Source organism: Malus sylvestris, chromosome 7 (assembly GCF_916048215.2).
Source record: "Malus sylvestris chromosome 7, drMalSylv7.2, whole genome shotgun sequence".
Classification (NCBI taxonomy): Eukaryota; Viridiplantae; Streptophyta; class Magnoliopsida; order Rosales; family Rosaceae; genus Malus; species Malus sylvestris.
The window spans coordinates 26,542,296-26,561,772 of NC_062266.1; the positions used below are offsets into that span (position 1 = coordinate 26,542,296).

At 37.9% G+C, this 19,477-nt stretch overlaps 4 protein-coding genes and 1 long non-coding RNA gene across 5 annotated transcripts; 2 read left to right on the forward strand and 3 right to left on the reverse strand.

Moving 5' to 3' along the window:
• The first annotated feature begins 1,841 nt into the window (after nt 1–1,841).
• On the forward strand, nt 1,842–4,116 carry LOC126630379 (uncharacterized). The gene is made up of 2 exons (XM_050300500.1): nt 1,842–2,852; nt 3,299–4,116. Exons 1-2 carry the CDS (start codon nt 2,571–2,573, stop codon nt 4,031–4,033), a joined length of 1,017 nt encoding a protein of 338 aa, XP_050156457.1. The 5' UTR covers nt 1,842–2,570; the 3' UTR covers nt 4,034–4,116.
• Nucleotides 4,117–4,380: 264 nt separating this feature from the next.
• LOC126630378 (protein ALP1-like) lies at nt 4,381–6,202 on the reverse strand. Its single transcript, XM_050300499.1, has one exon. It carries the CDS (start codon nt 5,893–5,895, stop codon nt 4,480–4,482), a length of 1,416 nt encoding a protein of 471 aa, XP_050156456.1. The 5' UTR covers nt 5,896–6,202; the 3' UTR covers nt 4,381–4,479.
• Nucleotides 6,203–9,263: 3,061 nt separating this feature from the next.
• On the reverse strand, nt 9,264–10,643 carry LOC126630387 (uncharacterized). The gene is made up of 2 exons (XR_007625979.1): nt 9,994–10,643; nt 9,264–9,733 (listed from the first exon to the last, which is right to left on the reverse strand). It is a non-coding gene; the product is annotated as an uncharacterized LOC126630387 (long non-coding RNA).
• A 1,267-nt stretch (nt 10,644–11,910) lies between these two features.
• On the forward strand, nt 11,911–13,472 carry LOC126630389 (uncharacterized). Its single transcript, XM_050300503.1, has 2 exons — nt 11,911–12,225; nt 12,695–13,472. Exons 1-2 carry the CDS (start codon nt 12,076–12,078, stop codon nt 13,319–13,321), a joined length of 777 nt encoding a protein of 258 aa, XP_050156460.1. The 5' UTR covers nt 11,911–12,075; the 3' UTR covers nt 13,322–13,472.
• A 145-nt stretch (nt 13,473–13,617) lies between these two features.
• On the reverse strand, nt 13,618–16,991 carry LOC126630388 (probable receptor-like protein kinase At2g39360). The gene is made up of 2 exons (XM_050300502.1): nt 16,826–16,991; nt 13,618–16,641 (listed from the first exon to the last, which is right to left on the reverse strand). The coding sequence occupies exon 2, from the start codon at nt 16,272–16,274 to the stop codon at nt 13,830–13,832; it is 2,445 nt and encodes an 814-aa protein (XP_050156459.1). The 5' UTR covers nt 16,275–16,641; nt 16,826–16,991; the 3' UTR covers nt 13,618–13,829.
• Between the last annotated feature and the right edge of the window lie 2,486 nt (nt 16,992–19,477).

A 19,477-nucleotide genomic window follows, 5' to 3' on the forward strand; every position in this document is an offset into this window, starting at 1 on the left:
TAATCAAAATAATTTTATTTTTAATTTTGAATATGATTTTTAACTGATCTTGTAAGGCCACATGTCATTATCCAAAAATACTACTTTTGTAGATAGATTTCCGATAAGATTTTAAATCAATCTCGTCGCGCCACATGTCACTATTGAAATGTGGTGTAAGATGGAAGATAATGGTCAAGTATTTATAGAAAAATAATAATAAATTTTCGTTCATTTTTAATGTAATTTTTAAACAATTTTTAATAATCTTTTAACAATTTTTATTAAGTAATTAATATGGACCGTTGGATTTTAAAAAAGATTGATATCCAACAGCCCAAAAGTGGATTTGTCAAAAAATCTAGACCGTTGATTTGGAAATTAAACGGTCCAGATTTTGACACATCACTAGCTGTTAGATTTCAAATTCAAATTTTTTTTACCATTGGAAATCCAACACCATTGCCGGGCCATGCAGCCAAAATCTGGCGTCCCAGTTAGTGCGACCAAAAGAGTTGAAAATATCAATTTCAAGGGGTAAAGTGAGACAAAACCAGTTTCGTAGGGTAAATTGAGACTAAATGATAGTTTTAAGAGGGCATTTCAATTAAGGGAGCTGATTTTCACACATCTTTTATAGCTTTTCCCACACCCCTCTTTGTTCCAGGGCATCGAATTGAATAAATCAAATGAAAACAACAAACATGATTAACCAGGGGTGTGTAGGAAGTTATAAAAGGTGTGTATTAATCATTTCCCTTCAATTAATAAGCCTTAATTAGAATACCATTTAATGTAACGCCTTATCAAATTATAATTTGTGTAGACTATTACTTGTATCGGAAAAAAATACATATGAGAGTTCAGTCCGCACAAGAAAAAAATTTGGTTTGGCAGGACACCCACGCAAAAATTGTCGAACATCCAGTAACTTGCGATGAGCATGGGACCTAATCGCAGCCAAAGGTTCTTGCCATAGGAGACGAAAAATATCTTGAATTGGTTTAGTCGTGTGTGAGAAAGATGTAAAAGAAAAGTAATTTTACGTCCTTCTCTCTTTCTTATAGGGTTTTGCCCGCTTTTTTACAAATAATTTATTTTTATTTTTTTTGGAAGCAAACACGCATAAAACCGATACACGCGCACCAGAGCTATGGGAGAAGACAAGGAAACTGGAGGATCCTCAAACCATACTCGCACTTGTAATACAGAGCGGGAGATAACAAAACTGAATCTCCGCCACACTTGACTAAGGCTCGGGTTATAACTTAAATAAGTTTATAACTAAACTGAATGTCCCCCACACGTGACCAAAAAGCTAGACAAATGCTGTGAATCAAAGGAAGTGACCGCATGATCTTACTTTTATGCCAATGTCACATTCCTCCTCGAGCTAAATTCACAATCGAGTGGGAATTGTCGACAAACCACTCATCACTTCCCTCCAAATAATTGGTGTTTGCACCTAAAATGTACTTATTTTTACTCATTTGGGTCATTCGGGCTAAATATGTTATTTGGAGGATTATCTGAGAGAAAGACTACTTTGAAAAGATATTTGGATGCAAGTGGGGTAGTTTGACATTATAATATTACTTTTCCCTTTTGTTTGGGTGGTGGAGGTTTGCCAAGAGCTTTCTTTAATCAAAACAATTGCATGCTTTCAAGTGGATTGGAAGGCACACAGACATTCCTGCATAAGACATGTGAAAGAAGCCAGCTTGCTTCTTTTAATTATTTGTTTATTGTAAATGGTGGAGACATGTGCTAGAAATATGTGGTGGAAAGGCAAGTTGACATTTTTAAATATTATTCCACATGCAAGCTAGCCAAGCTTCTTTCGGGCAAGTTCATTGTTCTTAGAGCACCTCCAGCGGGGGAGGTTGCTCGGGGGCCAGTGGGTCAAACAGTAGCAAATTGCTGGGGGGATGACCTCCAGCGTATGGAAGCCCGAGCGACAGGCGAGGCCCGAGGAGCAGGCCCGTCGAGGATTGCCAGCCCGAGAGCCCGAGGGCTGCGTCAGGCGCGTGCGTTTCACGCGCGCGTGGGCGCGAGTCGTCCGACAAAAAAACAGGGCAGGGGCCCGCGATTTCAGTTTTGAAAAGTTACCGTTGGGGAAGCCACGTGGCTTCCCCATGTCCGTTTGATTGAAACGGTCCTATTTTATGGGCCGTTGGATTTCCAACGGTAAAAAACATTTAAAAATCTAATTTAATTTCATCCGTTTGATCTAAGATCAACGGTCCACGTTATTAGGCTTTGTAAATTAAAAAAAAAAAGAAAAAACAGTTTAAAAATCTAAAATGTTACCGTTGTGACACGTGGCACAATCTGGAGTGTTGGAATTTAAATTTTTTTAAATCCAACGGCAGAGATTAATTAGGTGAATAAAAATTTAAAAAAAATGTAAAAAAATTCTTAAAAATCCGAAAAAAAATTATGAAAAATTATAAAAAATTTTGATTTCACTTCACCTATAAATACCTTCTCATTATCTTCTACCCTACACCACAATTTCATATTTTCTCAACTACTTTCAACCACATTCCTATCTTTCTTTCAAAGTTTCAATCCAATTTTTTTCCAACAAAATGACTACTCAACCAGGTACGAATTGGACGCTTCTTGAAGATGTTGCGTTGTGTACTAGTTGGGTTCAAGTTACTCATGATTCGATTACGGGTAATGAGATGCAGTTGCGAGAAATGTGGAGTCTTATTCATACCAATTATCTTGAGAAAATGGGTGGGCAAAGAACTAAGGAATCGATGTCCAGTCGTTGGAAATTACTTAGTCAATCGTTTAGTACGTGGAGAGACGCCTTGGCACAAGCTAGTGGTAATCTTCGAAGTGGGGAAAATTTAACGGATCAGGTAACAATATATTATTTATTTGTTAGCTACTTTCATTATATTTATTTGTTTGTATTATTTATTTGTTATCTTCTTTCATTATAATTATTTGTTAGCTACTTTCATTATATTTATTTGTTTGTATTATTTGTTACCTACTTTCATTATAATTATTTGTTAGCTACTTTCATTATAATTATTTGTTTGTATTATTTATTTGTTACCTACTTTCATTATAATTATTTGGTTGTATTATTTATTTGTTACCTACTTTCATTATAATTATTTGTTAGCTACTTTCATTATATTTATTTGTTTGTATTATTTATTTGTTACCTACTTTCATTATAATTATTTGTTAGCTACTTTCATTTATAATTATTTGTTTGTATTATTTATTTGTTACATACTTTCATTATAATTATTTATTTGTTACCTATTCTCATTATAATTATTTGTTTGTGTAGGAACTTCAAGCACAAGCTTGGTATGGTGCCAAAACCAAAAGCAAAAACAAAACATTCACCCGGTTTGAATGTTGGAATATTGTCAAAGATTGTCCTAAATTTAGAGTTGTGCATGTCGGTCCAGAAGTTTTCATGAACAGCACCCCTCTACACTCTACACCTGAGCATGCCTCGCATGATCATGATGAAGATGATGAAGAAGTGCCTGAAACGCCCCCCGTTGAACAAGCGTCGGGGTCAACCCGTTATCCAATTAGGCCTCAAGGTAAGAAGGCTTCAAAGAGAAAAGGTAATGCTTCCAAGAATGATTATGCAAAGTATATGGAAGATCTTGCCCGCCAAGGTGAATTGAATTTGGCCCGGGAAATGGCTAAATTTGAGGCTGATAAGGCTAGAGAGGATGCAAAAGCTGCAGCTTTTGAGAGAAAATTTGAAGCTGATGAGAGAGAAAGAGAACTACTTCGGCAAGAAAGGGAACATAGAAGAGAAGAAAGAATGGCTGAACGAGATCGTGACATTATGAAGGAGCCTTTAGAAGGGAAGTCTCCAGACTCTAAATATTTTTGGAAGTCAGAGAAAGCGGATGTGTTGCGAAGGAGGCGTGCAAGAGAAGCGAGAGCAAGAGGAGATGGTCCTAGCACCACAAGAGAAGATTATCCTAGCATGACAAGAGAAGATCATCCTAGCACCACAAATTGGTTAGGTGATGGTTATCATCCATTCACGAACCCATAATTTTCCAATCAATTCGGGTTGTAATTTCTTATTCGGGTTGTAATTTCTTATTCATTGAATAGAGTACTTTATGTTGTTTCCAATTTATTGAACTTAGTACTTTATTCAAAACACATTTAAACACACCAAATAAAATAACATCAACACACCAAATAAACACACCAAATAAAAACAAACACCAAATAAAATAAAATTACATTTCAACTCACTAAATGAACTAAAAAAACACACCACATAAAATAAAATAAACACACCAAATAAAAACAAACACCAAATAAAATAAAATTACATTTCATCTCACTAAATGAACTAAAAAAACACACCACATAAAATAAAATAAACACACCAAATAAAATAAAATTACATTTCAACTCACTAAATGAACTAAAAAAACACACCACATAAAATAAAATAAACACACCAAATAAAAACAAACACTAATGAACTTAAGTATCGTCAGCACCCCTCAATTCCCACTGGTGCTCTATCAAGTCAAGTTGGCGGGCATTGTGCATATTTGACCTTTGAAGTGCAGTATATCGTTGGATGATCCTTTCATTGTAACGTCCATCCCTTTCTAATGGCTCATGTTGCACGGGCTCATCGGTGGCGTCATGAGCACAATATATACGTGTTCTTGAATTGTTCATCGTGTCTGGCTCATATTCATCAACGGCTTCATAATCGTACTCATCTTCCACAATCATGTTGTGAAGAATGATGCACGTCATCATGATGGATCGAAGCGACTCTACATCAAACAATCTGGCAGCACCCCTGATGATCGCCCAGCGAGCTTGGAGGATACCGAAACAACGCTCCACATCCTTCCTGCACCCTTCTTGACATCTTGCAAAGTGTTTTTCCTTTGCACTGCGCGGACGTGGCACTGTTTTGACAAATGTTGACCACCTTGGGTAAATGCCATCAGCTAGGTAGTATGGCCCGTCGTACATACGTCCATTGACCTCATACGTGACTTTTGGTGCATTTCCTTGCAGGACATCGTTGAACACTGGGGATTGGGCAAGGACGTTGAGGTCATTTTGAGCTCCCGGAACCCCGAAAAAGGCGTGCCAAATCCATGTATCAAAAGATGCCACCGCCTCCAAAATGATACTTTTTGATCCTTTTCTGTCCCCATAAGCGCCTTGCCATGCACTTGGACAGTTTTTCCAAGTCCAGTGCATACAATCAATGCTTCCAATCATCCCTGGAAAACCTCGCATCTCGCCTTTCTTCAGAAGCCTTTGCAAGTCCATATGAGTAGGTCTCCGGAGGTACTCTGCGGTGTAGATAGATTCGATTGCCGAACAAAACCTCATGAGGGACTCAAGAATGGTTGATTGTCCCATCCTCGTTATCTCGTCCACTTGGTCTGCAGCTGCTCCATATGCAAGCATCCGCAAGGCAGCAGTAATTTTTTGCTGAGGCAGGAGACCCATAGCACCAAAAGCATCCGGCTTTTGCACAAAGTAAGAATCATGGTTGCAAACAGCGCCCATGATTTTGTTGAACAAATGTCGTTCCATTCTAAAACGACGTCGGAAGTATGTTTCAGGGAATGCACTGTTACGGACAAAATAATCGTCCAAGAGCTCCTGACCTCGTCGTTGCCTGTTTCTATCAATGTTTACAGCACGGTTGGGCCTGCAGATATGAGCCACAGCTTGGACGACTCGACGGGATTGTGAGGCTCCTGCCATTCTTGATTCGTCATCTCTCCGTCTACGCTCGTCATCCTCTTCCATCTCATTTTGGGCCCAATCCCTAACATTGAACATTCCTTGTGATTGGTTAAACAATTCTTCCTCTTCTTGCTCGATTTCCCACATCATCTTTGAAGAAGAAGAAGAAGACATTGTAAAAAGGAAGCAGAAACTATGAATAATGATAGGGATTTTGGTGAAGAAGGAAGCAAAAACTATGAATAATGATAGGGATTTTGGCGAAGAAGGAAGCAGAAACTATGAATAATGATAGAGATCTTGAGAAAATTGGTGTGAGATTTATGAGGATGGATGGGGGATTATATGGAGGATTTAGAAGGGATTAGGTTGTAGATAATGCCACGTGGCATGCCGTCATTCGTTAAAAATCTGGTGGAAATCTATCCTCAAAGATTGTAATCGGATTGTGACACGTGGCACGACGTGATTGGTTAAAAATCTTATCAGAAATCCATTACCAATAATTGTCTTTTCAGATAATGACACGTGCCTTGACACAACGATTAAAAATCTTATCGGAAATCCATCACCAATAATTTTCTTTGCGGATAATGACACGTGGCGCAACGAGAACGATTAAAAATCTTATCCGAAATAACAAATATAATTATTTTGAATTATTTTATAAATACAAAAATACAAAAATTTTATTGCTATTGGCTTTTCGGATAATGACACGTGGTGCAACGAGAACGATTAAAAATCTTATCCGAAATTACAAATAAAATTATTATGTATTATTTTATAAATAAAAAAATATTAATATTTTATTGCCAATTGCCAGGGCTATTCAGTGCAGGGGTGGAGATGCAAAAGGCAATTGACAGGGGAATGCACTATTCATTAAGGGCAGTTACTGTTCACTAGGTGGATTAAATAGTGAATTGCCTGGGGGGAGGGCTCCTACACTGGAGTTGCTCTTAGCAGGGGGCTTTTTCAGATCTCTATATAAAGAAGCAGAGGCAGAAGGATTATGGATACTCAATCAATCAAATAAACAAACATATAAACTCTGCTCTTAAGTCAGATTTGCATTCAAAAGCTGTAATCAGCCAAAATCTCATATTTTTAGCAACAAGCTATCTCTTGTTTAGATCTCCTTAGAAAGCCTATCTTTCTCTAGTTTAAAAGCTCTGCTACTCATCCAGTAGTATCGATCTCCTTTGTAGTTTATGTACAACTCATTTCCAGTCATTTAGTTCACAAGCATTCTACAATACCAGTCATTTACTTTCCTCTGTCATTTAAATTTCCAACAACCTTGTCATTTAGTTGTTGTTACATTTCTCCATATAAGTAAAGTCCTTATCTTTAAGGCAAAGAAAGAACCTGGATTTGAGCCACTCCCACTCAATGGCACAATCTCTTGGTTAGAAGTTGAACTCAGGCGCAATCTCAATCATTCAAATCCCGCCTACTAGCGGCATCTAGTAGTGTGGCACACTCTCAACCTGCCAGTTCCCTGTTCGAGTAGATTCCTGACATGTCTGCAATGCCCATGACGAATTTAGGGTGCGAACAATTGGTGTTAACAAAATTCCTCGTCTACGTAAAAGAGACGGTGCATGAGTAATTGGATGTGCCAAGTGCAATCTCAATCCAGGTACAAAACGTAGAAATAGAAAACTTGCCTCCCAATTTAAAGTATTGAATATATGGGGAAAAAAATCCACTATAGATGATAGAAATTCAAAAATATTATATCTTGGGTGAGGGACCAGTAGTGCATATTGAACCCAAGAACAAATAATGGAAATGAGCCAACAAATTATTACTTCTTATAAATCTTAAGAGATGTAACAACGGGCAAAGCCTCGACCATTGGCTGCCGAACATAATGGTCGAAACTTCTTTTGAGCTGCCTTAGCTTGTAACCCTATTGAATCTAATCACTACAAAGTTGTTCGACTTGACTTTTCCCAACAACACCCTCCGGACATGACATTTCATTCCACCCTTCGACACGGGTTGCAACTCGACCACTTCTTTATCAAGGAGTTCAAAAGTTTCAAGCTTTGCATGTAGTTTGTCTACTTATGTGAAGAGGTGTATAGCTTAAGCTAATTCACGGGAACTTGTATTTTTGTACCCAATTGAGTAAGAACATAACCCTACTTATCACAGTAAATTAACAATACTAACTTGACTGTTGTGGCAACACATAATTCAATTATAATATATAATCAGTCGTGAAGATTAAAGCAACGGGCTGAGGATTTGTGATAAGTGGCAAACAACTGGGCCCCAATTGGCAAGGGGCAGCAGCTGCAAAACGATAACATTTTAGGGGATTCCGAGCCGTTCGATAGGACGTTGGTGATCAAGGATCCATATTAAATCCCTTTTTTGGTAATCTTTATTAGATTTTGTTATAACGGTTCATATTTTTTTTTTCCTCAAATCCAATAGTAAAAAAAATAAATCCAAAGAATAAAATTTGAATCCAACGATCAAAATAATAAAATAAATTTTTAGAACAGATTATATTAATCACACAAACTTAATATATCGACATTAAGAAAAGTACATAATTTGGTTGGTGTGCGTACTAAAGTATGTGGTTGGTTTAAATATTAAAGTTTAGTTGGTGTGTATTGAAGTTTGGTTGGTTGAGTGGTTGGTTGTTGTGATTTGTACGGTTTTGAAAATTTTGTCGGGAATGTAATTTTTTTTTTCAGATTAAAACATTCGTAAAATCAAATTAATATAACATAACTCAAAGTTACAAAAAAAAAAGGGTAATGATAAGAATACCAAAATTTTAAACTAAATTTTGTAAATCAAATTATGTGGTTGTTGATGGTTTGATTGCTACTTAAATGTTGATTAATGTATTTATTTTCTATTGATGACATATAATTTAGTTTGTAAATTTGGTCTTTTTAGCAATATCCAAAAAAATTAGGGGTGCGTTTGTTGCACCGGACTGTCTCAGACTGGACTAGCTTCAAGGACTAAGCTGGACTGGCTTAGACTAGACTAAGCTGGACTGGCTTAGACTAGACTAAGCTGGACTAGCTTAGTGAAGCGTTTGGTGCAGTGTCAGACTAAAAACCAGGATAATGAAAAATAGTGAAATTACAAATTTTAACGATAGAATTACATCCAACTCAACTGCAAAATACCCACAGTCAAATTAAATGATAATTACATTAAAATATTGAGTTTTTGTGCATTGTAGCATTGCAATTTGCAAAAACAAACATCACTTTCCTACAACATAGGAATTCAAAATCAGTACATCAAACTTTCTCACCTTTTGGTCTAAAATCCTTCTAAGCCTCTAAAATTGAGAAATCTATAAACATTCAGCAACCCATATGTCCCAAAATTGTTAAAAACTCAAACTTATCATACCACAAATTTGGAGGAAGAAAATTTCGATTTCTTCTCCACAGCCTCCCAAAATCCATGAATAATACCATATTCATTCATCCCAATTTTAACATACAATTGTAACATCACTATCTAACTTTGCTAAATTTGATAGAGAGACATCCTTTAGACTTTGAGCGTAGCTTTCCATACAAAACAATTGAATTTTACAACTCCTGTTTAACGATTTCGTCCAAAGAATAACTTACAACAATTGAATCAAACAACGGCTATGATACAACATCAACGATACATTCATGGCACAACCAACACAGCAATTACCCCAAAGAAGCAACTCCAAGAATTGTGCATCTTTGTACACTTACTGAGGATGCTGATTAAAACACCAATGCTACTGCTTTTCTCTAACTTGGTGTATTAGTATAGTCCGCAGACTCCGCACTTCATATTGGTGCATTTCCTCATCAACGGCAACAAAACATCAGCCCAAGACAGATGCTAATAAAGGTGCATACCTTCCATTTCTTCATTGTGGTTCAGCAAGAAGTGTATCTTTCACACGAGTCGATCAAATTCATCAGCAAGAAAAGTTGGTAAGGAAGAAAAAAAACTGATTCAAACTTACGACCAGAACCTGTACAAAGAGTTTTTTAAATTTTGTTCAAACAACATATACTGGTCATTCTTCAAATATATATAAGCAGTTAATGCACAACCCCTATCACCCTAAAACAAACTCAAAATTATATATAATACTTGAATGCCGTGAAAGAGAAAACCAATCTGTCAAGAGGCCTTGCAAATTCATTAACTTTTTTTTCTTTCATCTGTAAGGTTAGGACAGTGATCATATGTGATATAAGAGTTACCTGAAGAACCATATGTAAGAGTTACCTGAAGAACCAGTTTAAGAAGTTCTTGAAACATTCCTATTGCAAGATATACAGAACCATATGAGTATGATACTTATCCCCACCAAAGTCACGGCTCCTGCAGCACCTCCTAGTATTGCTGCAAGAGACGCTGACATTTGGAATGGGAACCACTTCAACTATGGGTAGTATTGTTGTAAAACGAATTGTCATGCATTGAACCTGGAATCCAGAGGATACAAAACGCTGAAGATGATAATCTACGAAGGTGTGCAGGAAAGCAAGGGAATTTAAATCCATCAGATGTAACTATTTCTTTTCAATTCTTTATTTCCTTATTATTGGTCTTCCATCAGATAACTTGAAAACATATTAGACAGCAAGTTGATTAACAAAATTTCAATGATTACAACGGCAACCGCAAAGCAATGGTTTTTGGAATCAAATCCGAAGCCCTTAAAATCAAGTAAAATGTCATGCCAACGGAGTAGTAGTGATATACATTCAAAATGAAATAGAATAGAAGAAATGCAGAGTAACATAGATAGAAACAAAGCATCATTGTATCATGGGGTTTAGGCAGCTGCAAACCTCTAGTCCTTGTCCCAGAAAAGTAAGGCAGCCAGATGTCTAAATACTCGAGCTTCATTTGCCAATGGCAAAACGAACGAACAGTCTCCCAATACAACAACAACGAGAAGAAGAAAGGAAATTGCCACCCAAATCCAATTGAAATTTCATGACATGGGAAGTTGCAGGCAGGAGATATAATTATAGAAAGAAAAGAGGCATGTTTGAATGAAGGAAGGAATGAATGGAAGAATATGCAGGTGGAAATCAAAATGTAAAGACAAGAGGAAAAGAGAGGAGAATCGGAGAAGCATCAATCCGGATTGTAATTTGGATTAAATTAAATTGAAGGGAAATGCAATCAAATATTCAAATATCAATATAAACGCATCACATGTCAGGAATCTACTTCACTCTCTCGCACTCTCTACCAAACCACCCAAATTCAACTTGATCAATACAAACGCATCATTTACTAATAATATAACGGACCAAATTAAATACAAATTATATCCTCTATCTCTCTTGAATTTTGACGATGCATATATAGTTCTAGTTCAATCAATCAAAGGGACAGACAGAAAACCCACCCCCCACCTCACCCCATGCAAATTCAATTTCAATTGCGAAGCAATCAACCCACCAAAAATTTATGCTCAAGCACCAAAACAAAACATCAAATATGAGTCAAGTGTGAACCAGAATAACTGAATAAGAGAGACAGCGAGACAGAGGGAGCGCGTCTCTGTCATGCAGGAGGTTAAAAGCCACCTAAACAATGTATCAGGAGTCAAAGACTGAATCAAGAGACACAGATGAATTAACTTACAGTGGCAGCAAATGGAATTTGCAATTTCACAGAAGCAGAAATCAAATCCGTACAACTACATCATAGAATACCCAGAAGCAGCAATCATTGAAGAACAAGCAATTTCGCAGCATAAGACCAACCCAGATTTCACAAAATCAAAGCAATCCAGATTTCACATAATCAAAACAACAAATGGAATTTGTAAATGATGAGTGAGAGAGAGACTGACGATTTCTTGGCCTGATCAAGCGAGCGAGCGTGGCCGATGTAGTTAGTCCAGCGATCAGGATGAGATCGATCAGGACGATCAAGACGAGCATGACAAGTAGGGCGATCAGGACGAACACGAAGAGGCGAGTGAGCAGGAGGACGACAACGGTCTTAGCTAGTCCGCTCACATTTTGGGGGTCTCGCTAGGACCACCTAACGAAAGAGTTAGTGAAAGCGAGTCCCACTTAATACCATTAAACTTAGTCTTAGGAGCCAACAAACAGATGATTACACTAAAAACTAGTCCAGTCCAAGTTAGTGAAGCGAAACAAACGTGCCCTAGGATTACTAGTATCCATCAGGCTTCTCTGTCACTTTGTGTTTGGTGAAGGAATCTCTTCGTTCCGTACAGAATACGGAGATATTAAGAGCAGGCTAATACAGATTAAGCACCATAAATCATCAGCACAGCAGGCAGGCAGCAGAAATTAGGAAGATCAATCGAGCAGTGAAATGGCAGGATTGTTTGATAAGCAAGCGGATTTGTACTTGGATTCCAGGCCAACTTATCCGACGGAATGGTATTCTAAGCTAGCAGATCTCACCCCTCACCACACTCTCGCTTGGGATGTCGGAACCGGCAACGGCCAAGCCGCTGTCAGCGTTAGTATTACAACTCTCCCCTCACTCACCATTTGTCAATTTGTTGCATTTCTTAGACTTGAATTTTTCCTCACACTAGAGTTGGAATCTCCTTAAATTTGAGTAATTTAGAATATTATTTGATCGTATTTCTGAGTATAGTCAATTGGAAGAGAGAGCCCATGATTCTTTAAAATATTATGATGTGAGATTTATGCTTTTAAAATACTCGATAAATGTGTTTCTTTCTCTGCATTTAAGTTTAAATCCTTTACATTTTTCGTAATTTAGAGCATATTAAAATATTGCTTTGTCAAAAAAAATTATAAAAAGAAAATTTGCTATATAACATATACAATGGTTGCATGTTTGGAGTCTGGGCTATTGATCAAGTTGATTATTGCTTTGGTGTTACCTCAAAGTTTGTTTGGCTGTGTAAGTCTGACAAGAGAGCATTGATAATGTGTGTGTGGTTTGATTTGTTAAACAGGTTGCTGAGCACTATGAACAAGTAATTGGAACCGATGTGAGTGAAGCACAGTTGCAGCGTGCAATGCCACATCCTCGTGTTCGATATGTCCACACACCGTTAACCATTACAGACGACGAATTAATAGCATTGATCGGGGGCGAAAATTCAGTCGACCTGGTGACTGTGGCTCAAGCTGTGCACTGGTTCGACCTGCCAAAGTTTTACAATCTTGTTTCGCGGCTTCTGAGAAAGCCAGGAGGTGTGTTGGCCGTTTGGTGCTACAATGACATTGAAGTTTGTCCGGAATTTGATCCTATTATGAAGCAATTTCATGACACAACCCTGCCCTTTTGGGACCGTAACATCCAGTACATCTTTGATGGTTACAAGACGCTTCCATTTCCTTTTCAGAGTGTTGGTTTCGGATGCGAGGGGAGTCCATTGCCGCTGGACATTCCAAAGAAGCTGTCGTTCCAAGGGTTTTTGAAGATGGTAGGGTCATGGTCTGCAGTCATTACAGCCAAACACCAAGGCGTGGATTTGTTACCAGAAAAGCTGGTTGAAGAGTTTGAGTGTGCTTGGGGTGGCTCAAAATTGGTCAGGTCAGTCACCTACAAGGCTTTTATGCTTGCCGGAAAAGTTTAAGGTGTAATCTTGTTAGGACTGTATATACGTATGTGTGGTAATCAGTACTAGACTACTTACATTCTACGATTCTATCAATTCTGAATGCATAAGTCTGGAACCTTGTTGCTCTTTAAGTTAATCGAGTATAAAGTTGAGACTTGCACTATCATTCTTGCATTTCTGCATAAAAAGGACACATCAGATCCTTGTAGAAATGAGATGTTAATTCGTTTTCTGCAAAGGAATCATCCATCAGGACATTTTCATTTGCTTTTGCCCACTCAGGGAAGGAAAGGAAAAACTCATAACGCAACTGTAGCGTAAAAACCTTGATTGCTAGAGTTCGAAGCCTTAGAAACAACATCAAACGTTTTACAAATAGTGTATGTTTATAGACTTGTGAGAACTGACTTGAATCTCACATGGTTCCGTATATTACTCACTCATTCAGGATTTTCACCATCCAAATATTACATGAGAAAAACACAGGAAAAAAATAAAACCGAAATTCTTTAGCTTCAGCAGTTTACCTCATGTCCTCTTTCACCATTTGGGCGAAAACCTTGCTCATCGAGAAGCCAGCAAGGTCCCCTGCACTTCCCATGCTAAATTCTGCAATAGATACACTGGTCTCCAGGGGGTTGACGTGATCAGCTTGCGAAGATAGCCTGCCGTTACTTCCTTCACTTCCTTCGAGTTGAAGCACAGATTCCAGGTTCCATAGCACATCTCCCACCGTAGGTCGATCAACACCATGTTCCGCCAAGCATTTTGCAATTATTTCTCCGAACTTGCTCAATGACTCCGGCTTCACTTGACCTGCAAGGCAAGGATCTACAATCTCCTCCAACTGCCCTTTATTATGCGACTTCATTGCCCATTCAACCAGATTCACGCTTTCCCTCGGGAGAGAGGGATCAATAACAGGTCTCCCACAAAGGACTTCAAACATCACAACTCCGAATGAGTACACATCTGATTTCTCCGTCAGCTGTTGCCTTGTTAAGTACTCTGGATCAAGATACCCGAAGCTTCCTTTTACCGCAGTACTGACATGCGTCTGATCAATCTCAGGGCCGGTTTTTGAGAGCCCGAAATCAGCAACCTTTGCCATAAGATTCTCATCTAGCAGTATATTCGCAGTCTTAACATCACGGTGAATGATCGCCTTTGTAGAGCCAGTATGAAGATAGTGAAGTCCTTTGGCAGCTCCAACACATATTCCAAGCCTTTGCCTCCAACTCAAGCTCGGAAAGTCTGAACCGTAAAGGTAGTCCTTCAGGCTCCCATTTCCCATGTACTCATAAATAATGATCATCTCATTCTGCTCGTCACAGTATCCAATTAATGACACCAAATGACGGTGGCGGAACTGAGATAACATTTCAATTTCTGTCATGAATTCGGCAAGACCCTGCCTTGATTGAGGAGCTCCTCTCTTGACTGCCACTTTTGTATTGTCCTTCAAAACTCCTTTGTAAACCTTCCCAAAACCACCAACTCCAATAACCAGGTTCTCGCTGAAATTATCTGTAGCCTCTCGAATTGCCACAAAAGGGAAGCGATACCCAATTTTTGAAACAGAAAACATCGCTGTACAGTCGGTGATTTTACTTTCCGTTTCATTCAACACTCCATCTTCTGCATTCGAATGGATGGCGTGCGCTAGTCTTCTTCTTCTTCTGCACAGCAAGAACAAGACTGCAGCCACCACGATGGCAGTAAATAGTCCAACAGCCAAGCCAACTACAATAGCAACTTTCATCTTAGAGCCTGTTTTTGAAGAAGAATCCAAGACATCAAGGCTGCTCTTAGAATTACTTACTTTCATGATCTCCAGCCCGTTGAGAAAGATGATAGGATACACAATTTCTGGCCTAGAACCAACACTAACGTTTAGCTTCTCACTATCACTTGCCCTAATCACGACATCCATATAATATGGGGTGCCAAAGATATTCGATGTCAGACTTCTAAGATCAAGACTATCAGAAACAGACAACGAATTGATATAAACTTTGAGGATGAAACTTTGAGCATTGTTACTGACTATGTCACAGAAGTGAAACCGAACCAGATACTCAAAACCAGGATCAACATCGAAATGCCATGTCAGATTGGCATTCAACATAGGTTCTTTCATCGTGTCCAACTTAGTTGCCGTGCCATAGACAGAAGAAGGAGCAACATCCTCTGTTAGCCAGCGCGTGTAATGGACAGCGCTTTCATTTGACACAAATCTTGGAAGACCGTTGTGCGTCAAGTACAAATCATCAGAAACCCAATGTCTCCACAAGGTATCATTGGGGGGAGACACTGTTTGATTACCCATGTTCACCCTCAAAACTGTCTCTAATGCTTTGTTCGTCAAACTTTGGTTATTTTCCTTTGAACCAATGGTTCTAGCAGCCTCAGGGATGATCGTATCCGGTATCGAAACAACTTCTAAGGCATTTACAAAAGCAAATGAGTTGGAGGCAGGAGTAAAAGTGAGAACAAGAGTTTCAGAAGTTACGTTCAAAGAGTATTCCATAACAAAGGAATCGCTCTCCATTCGTAACTCCTTGACAAGGGTGAAAGTTTGAGCAGAGACAGAGAATTTCGATGTGCTCGAATCGTAGCTCCCATGAACAAAAGGAGAGAAATAGAGGCGAATCCAGTGCCGCCCTTGTTTTGTAATCGGAAATGTGTAAAGGGAGGTTTTGTCAAATATTCGTGCACTTTGGTACAAAACTGAATCAAAGGAGGAAGAGTTGGATTTTGAAATTGCATTGGCTGAAATAGTTTGAGGAGCTGAAAGGAGATTTGATGCAGACTTATCAGATACAAATACACGACCACCAACTGTTACACTGCTTGAAGATCCACAGTTTATCAGATAACTATCTTCAGGATTAAACCCCAATGAAACACAAATCGAAAACAAAATCGAAGAAACCCCTATGAACAATCTGATAGTCCCACCAGCCATCAAAACTAGGATCTAAGTAAAAAAAAATATGGGATCTTTGGGAACAAAGCTGAGGGTCTTAAAAGCAGAAATTTGGAAAACTGAGATTATAAAACCAAAAGCTGCAACTTGCAAGTGGAAAAGTCGGATTACAGTAAGGAAACAGCTTCTCACAAGTGACAAAGGCTCAGATTATAATATGAAATTGATAAAAACTCCTCTCCCATCTTTTTCATGATTTCATCACAACACCAATACAAAAGAACCCAACAAATTAGCCAAAGCGAACCTGAGTGCAGCCAAATTGGCTAGAGCGGTGTGCTCTACCCACCCTTTGTATCCAAGTTTGAATCCCCTACGTAGTTTGGATGAACTTGGTGTAATTATCCTATCATTTATCAAAAAACAAAATTAGCAATAAAGTAATAAAAATAATCAAAAGGGTAAAGCTTTAAACCACCAAATTAAGCAAAAACACCAAAAGGGTAAGCTTAAACCACCAAATTAAGCAAAAAATTAAAAATTAAAAAATTTAAAAAAATAAAAAACCGAAAGGGTAAGCTTGAAATCACCTGAAAATATCAAACTTGAAGAAGCAAATCAAGGTTCTTGAATCTGATTAAAACCCAAGTGAGAGAATCAGAAATCAGAAGAGCTCAGTGCTGCCTCGCTGCAATGAGCTGCTGAATTATGCTGGTACAAATAAGTGAGAACACGATAACAACAATGTGGACCAAAACCACCATTGACCGGAACAACCAGACACGGTCGTTTTTTTGAGATGTGATATTCATATACCTCATTTTACTTTTCATATAATTTTAATTTTCGACCGTCAAATCGGATGAATTGAAGAAGATCTACTAACATAAATTATCAAGAAGTATGTAAGAAGTAAAATGAGATATGTGAATAGCATATTTTTTTATTTTTTTATTTTTGCTCTACGTGTAGTTTGACAAATTCATGGGATCGTAAGCAAGATCAACGAAGTCGGGAGTGGGAGAACAACATGGTGGATAGCGAGTAGTCAAGAATGTCTGAACAGACAACATAATTTGATGACAGCTATTATGGGTGACTCACGTTGTTGGATTAGTATATAGAGATGGATTGTCTGTGCTCCCCTTTTCATACTCTCTTGTTTTATGCAGTTACGATTAAATCACATCAATATTTATTTTTATCTTATTATTTTTATAAAAAAAATTAATATAAAATGTTAACGTAATTTAACAGTGACCGCACAAAAAAATAGAAAGGTATAAGAATGGTATGAGAAGGGAATGAAAGACAATCCATCTCCTTAGTAAATACGTTTGGTCCCATGAAAGAGAGAGGAGAGAGAGAGGGTGGGAGTTTCATGAGATGGTTCGTTCTGAGAGGGAATATTGAGTGTCTGATTTGTTCAAAAGGGCAGATTGATGGGGTCTTTTGTCGTTGTCAGCTGTTTGTTAATTACGCGTTTTCCACAACAACTTTTGAATATCACTGTTTCAGATTGATACAGGATTTTGGTGGTATTCGGATCACTGGGCATAGTGAATCTGTGATTGATTGAAGGGCCCAAATGAGACTTCGAATGTAAATATTAGGTTGAAAGTGTTACGTGTTCGCAACTAATTGTTGATTACAGAATCAATATAAAGTTTGGTAAAAGACCTGTTGTTCTTATTATAATCCTTTACGTAGATGTGGAAAATAAATAAATTGTTCTTTATAAACACTGTTTACTATATATTTTTCGTGTATGATGTAACATATGAGTTTGTAACAATGTTCTGAGTTGTTAAAATATGTAAATGTTATTACAGAATTTATATAAATTAATGGTTGATGGGATCTTTTGTCGTTGTCAGCTGTTTGTTAATTACGCGTTTTCCACAACCACTTTTGTATATCACTGTTTCAGATTGATACAGGATTATGGTGGGATTCGGATTTGGCGCTGGGCATAGTGAATCTGTGATTGATTGCAGGGCCCAAATCTCCTTCGAATGTAAATAAAGACTGAAAATCTTGAGTTTGATTCTTATAAATTTGAACAAGCTCGTACAATGAGTTGAAATTTTTTTAATTAATGTGAGTATAATTGTTGAGTGTAACTAAAATCTCGTGAGTTTGATTTGTATAGGACAATGAATCACAATTTATTAAACTTGCATTACTGTAACAACATACATGTAACTAACGAAGAGCCTTTTTTATGTATGTGATAATTAAAATCACCTCTATCTCGTAGCTATAAGGTGAAGTTTGCATTTCATCTTCTCTTTTCCATATCGATTTTTTATTTTTCGGATATTTCACCTAAAATATTGACAATTTCATAAATATTTTAAACACTACTTACATGGGACATACTGTAGTTCTCAACCATTGATGCATGCAACTTGTTAAATACGTGCAATATATATCATCAGTTAGTAATCGTTAACGTATGCGATTTTCCTCAATCACACTTAATTTGTTTTCTAGTGTTTGTTCTCAAAGAGTTGGCAAAAACCTCAACGAATCATGCATATACAGCCCCAAAGGGCAAAAACTTGAACGAAATCCGATTAAGTTTTGGCGAGGTTGTATGACGTTTTGTGATTTATACTTGGAATATTACATAGTGAACAATGGCATGCATTTGTTAAATAGTTTTGCATCGTTAAGTGTTACGTGTTCGCAACTGTTTGGGTTGAAACTTAAACTTTGGGCTTAGAAGGGAGTTGGCCCAAGAAGAAAAGAAAAAGCCTGAAGCTCAGCCCAGACCTAGAAAGCAGAAAGGGCCTTTCTCAACTAGGTGCATATCATTTGCACCACTTGCTCACCTACCCAAGGGCCAAGTGGTATAGACCAGCCAGCTAATCAGCCCAAAAGTACTTTATTATGGCAATACAAGTAAATAGCTGATGAGTCACTATCCTTCAAACTGCATTCGGGCAAGATTATTGCTACAGGAGACCAAGCCAAGGTGGCTATAAAAGGAGAAAGAGAAGTCAGAAACAAAAACACTCAAACAAACAAACAAAAGCACAAACTCTGCTCAAAGCCAGATTTGCCTTCAAAACGAAGCCGTAGTCAGCCCAAGCCTTCATCCCTTTCGAGACAAACCCTTTGTAATAGCTCTGCTACCCAGTTCATTGCCTGCTGTAGTATCGATTTTCTTTCTGCAAACTCACCTCCCAACCCCTTTTCTAAGCTTTCAAACCTTCTGTTAACCCACAAAGATAAGG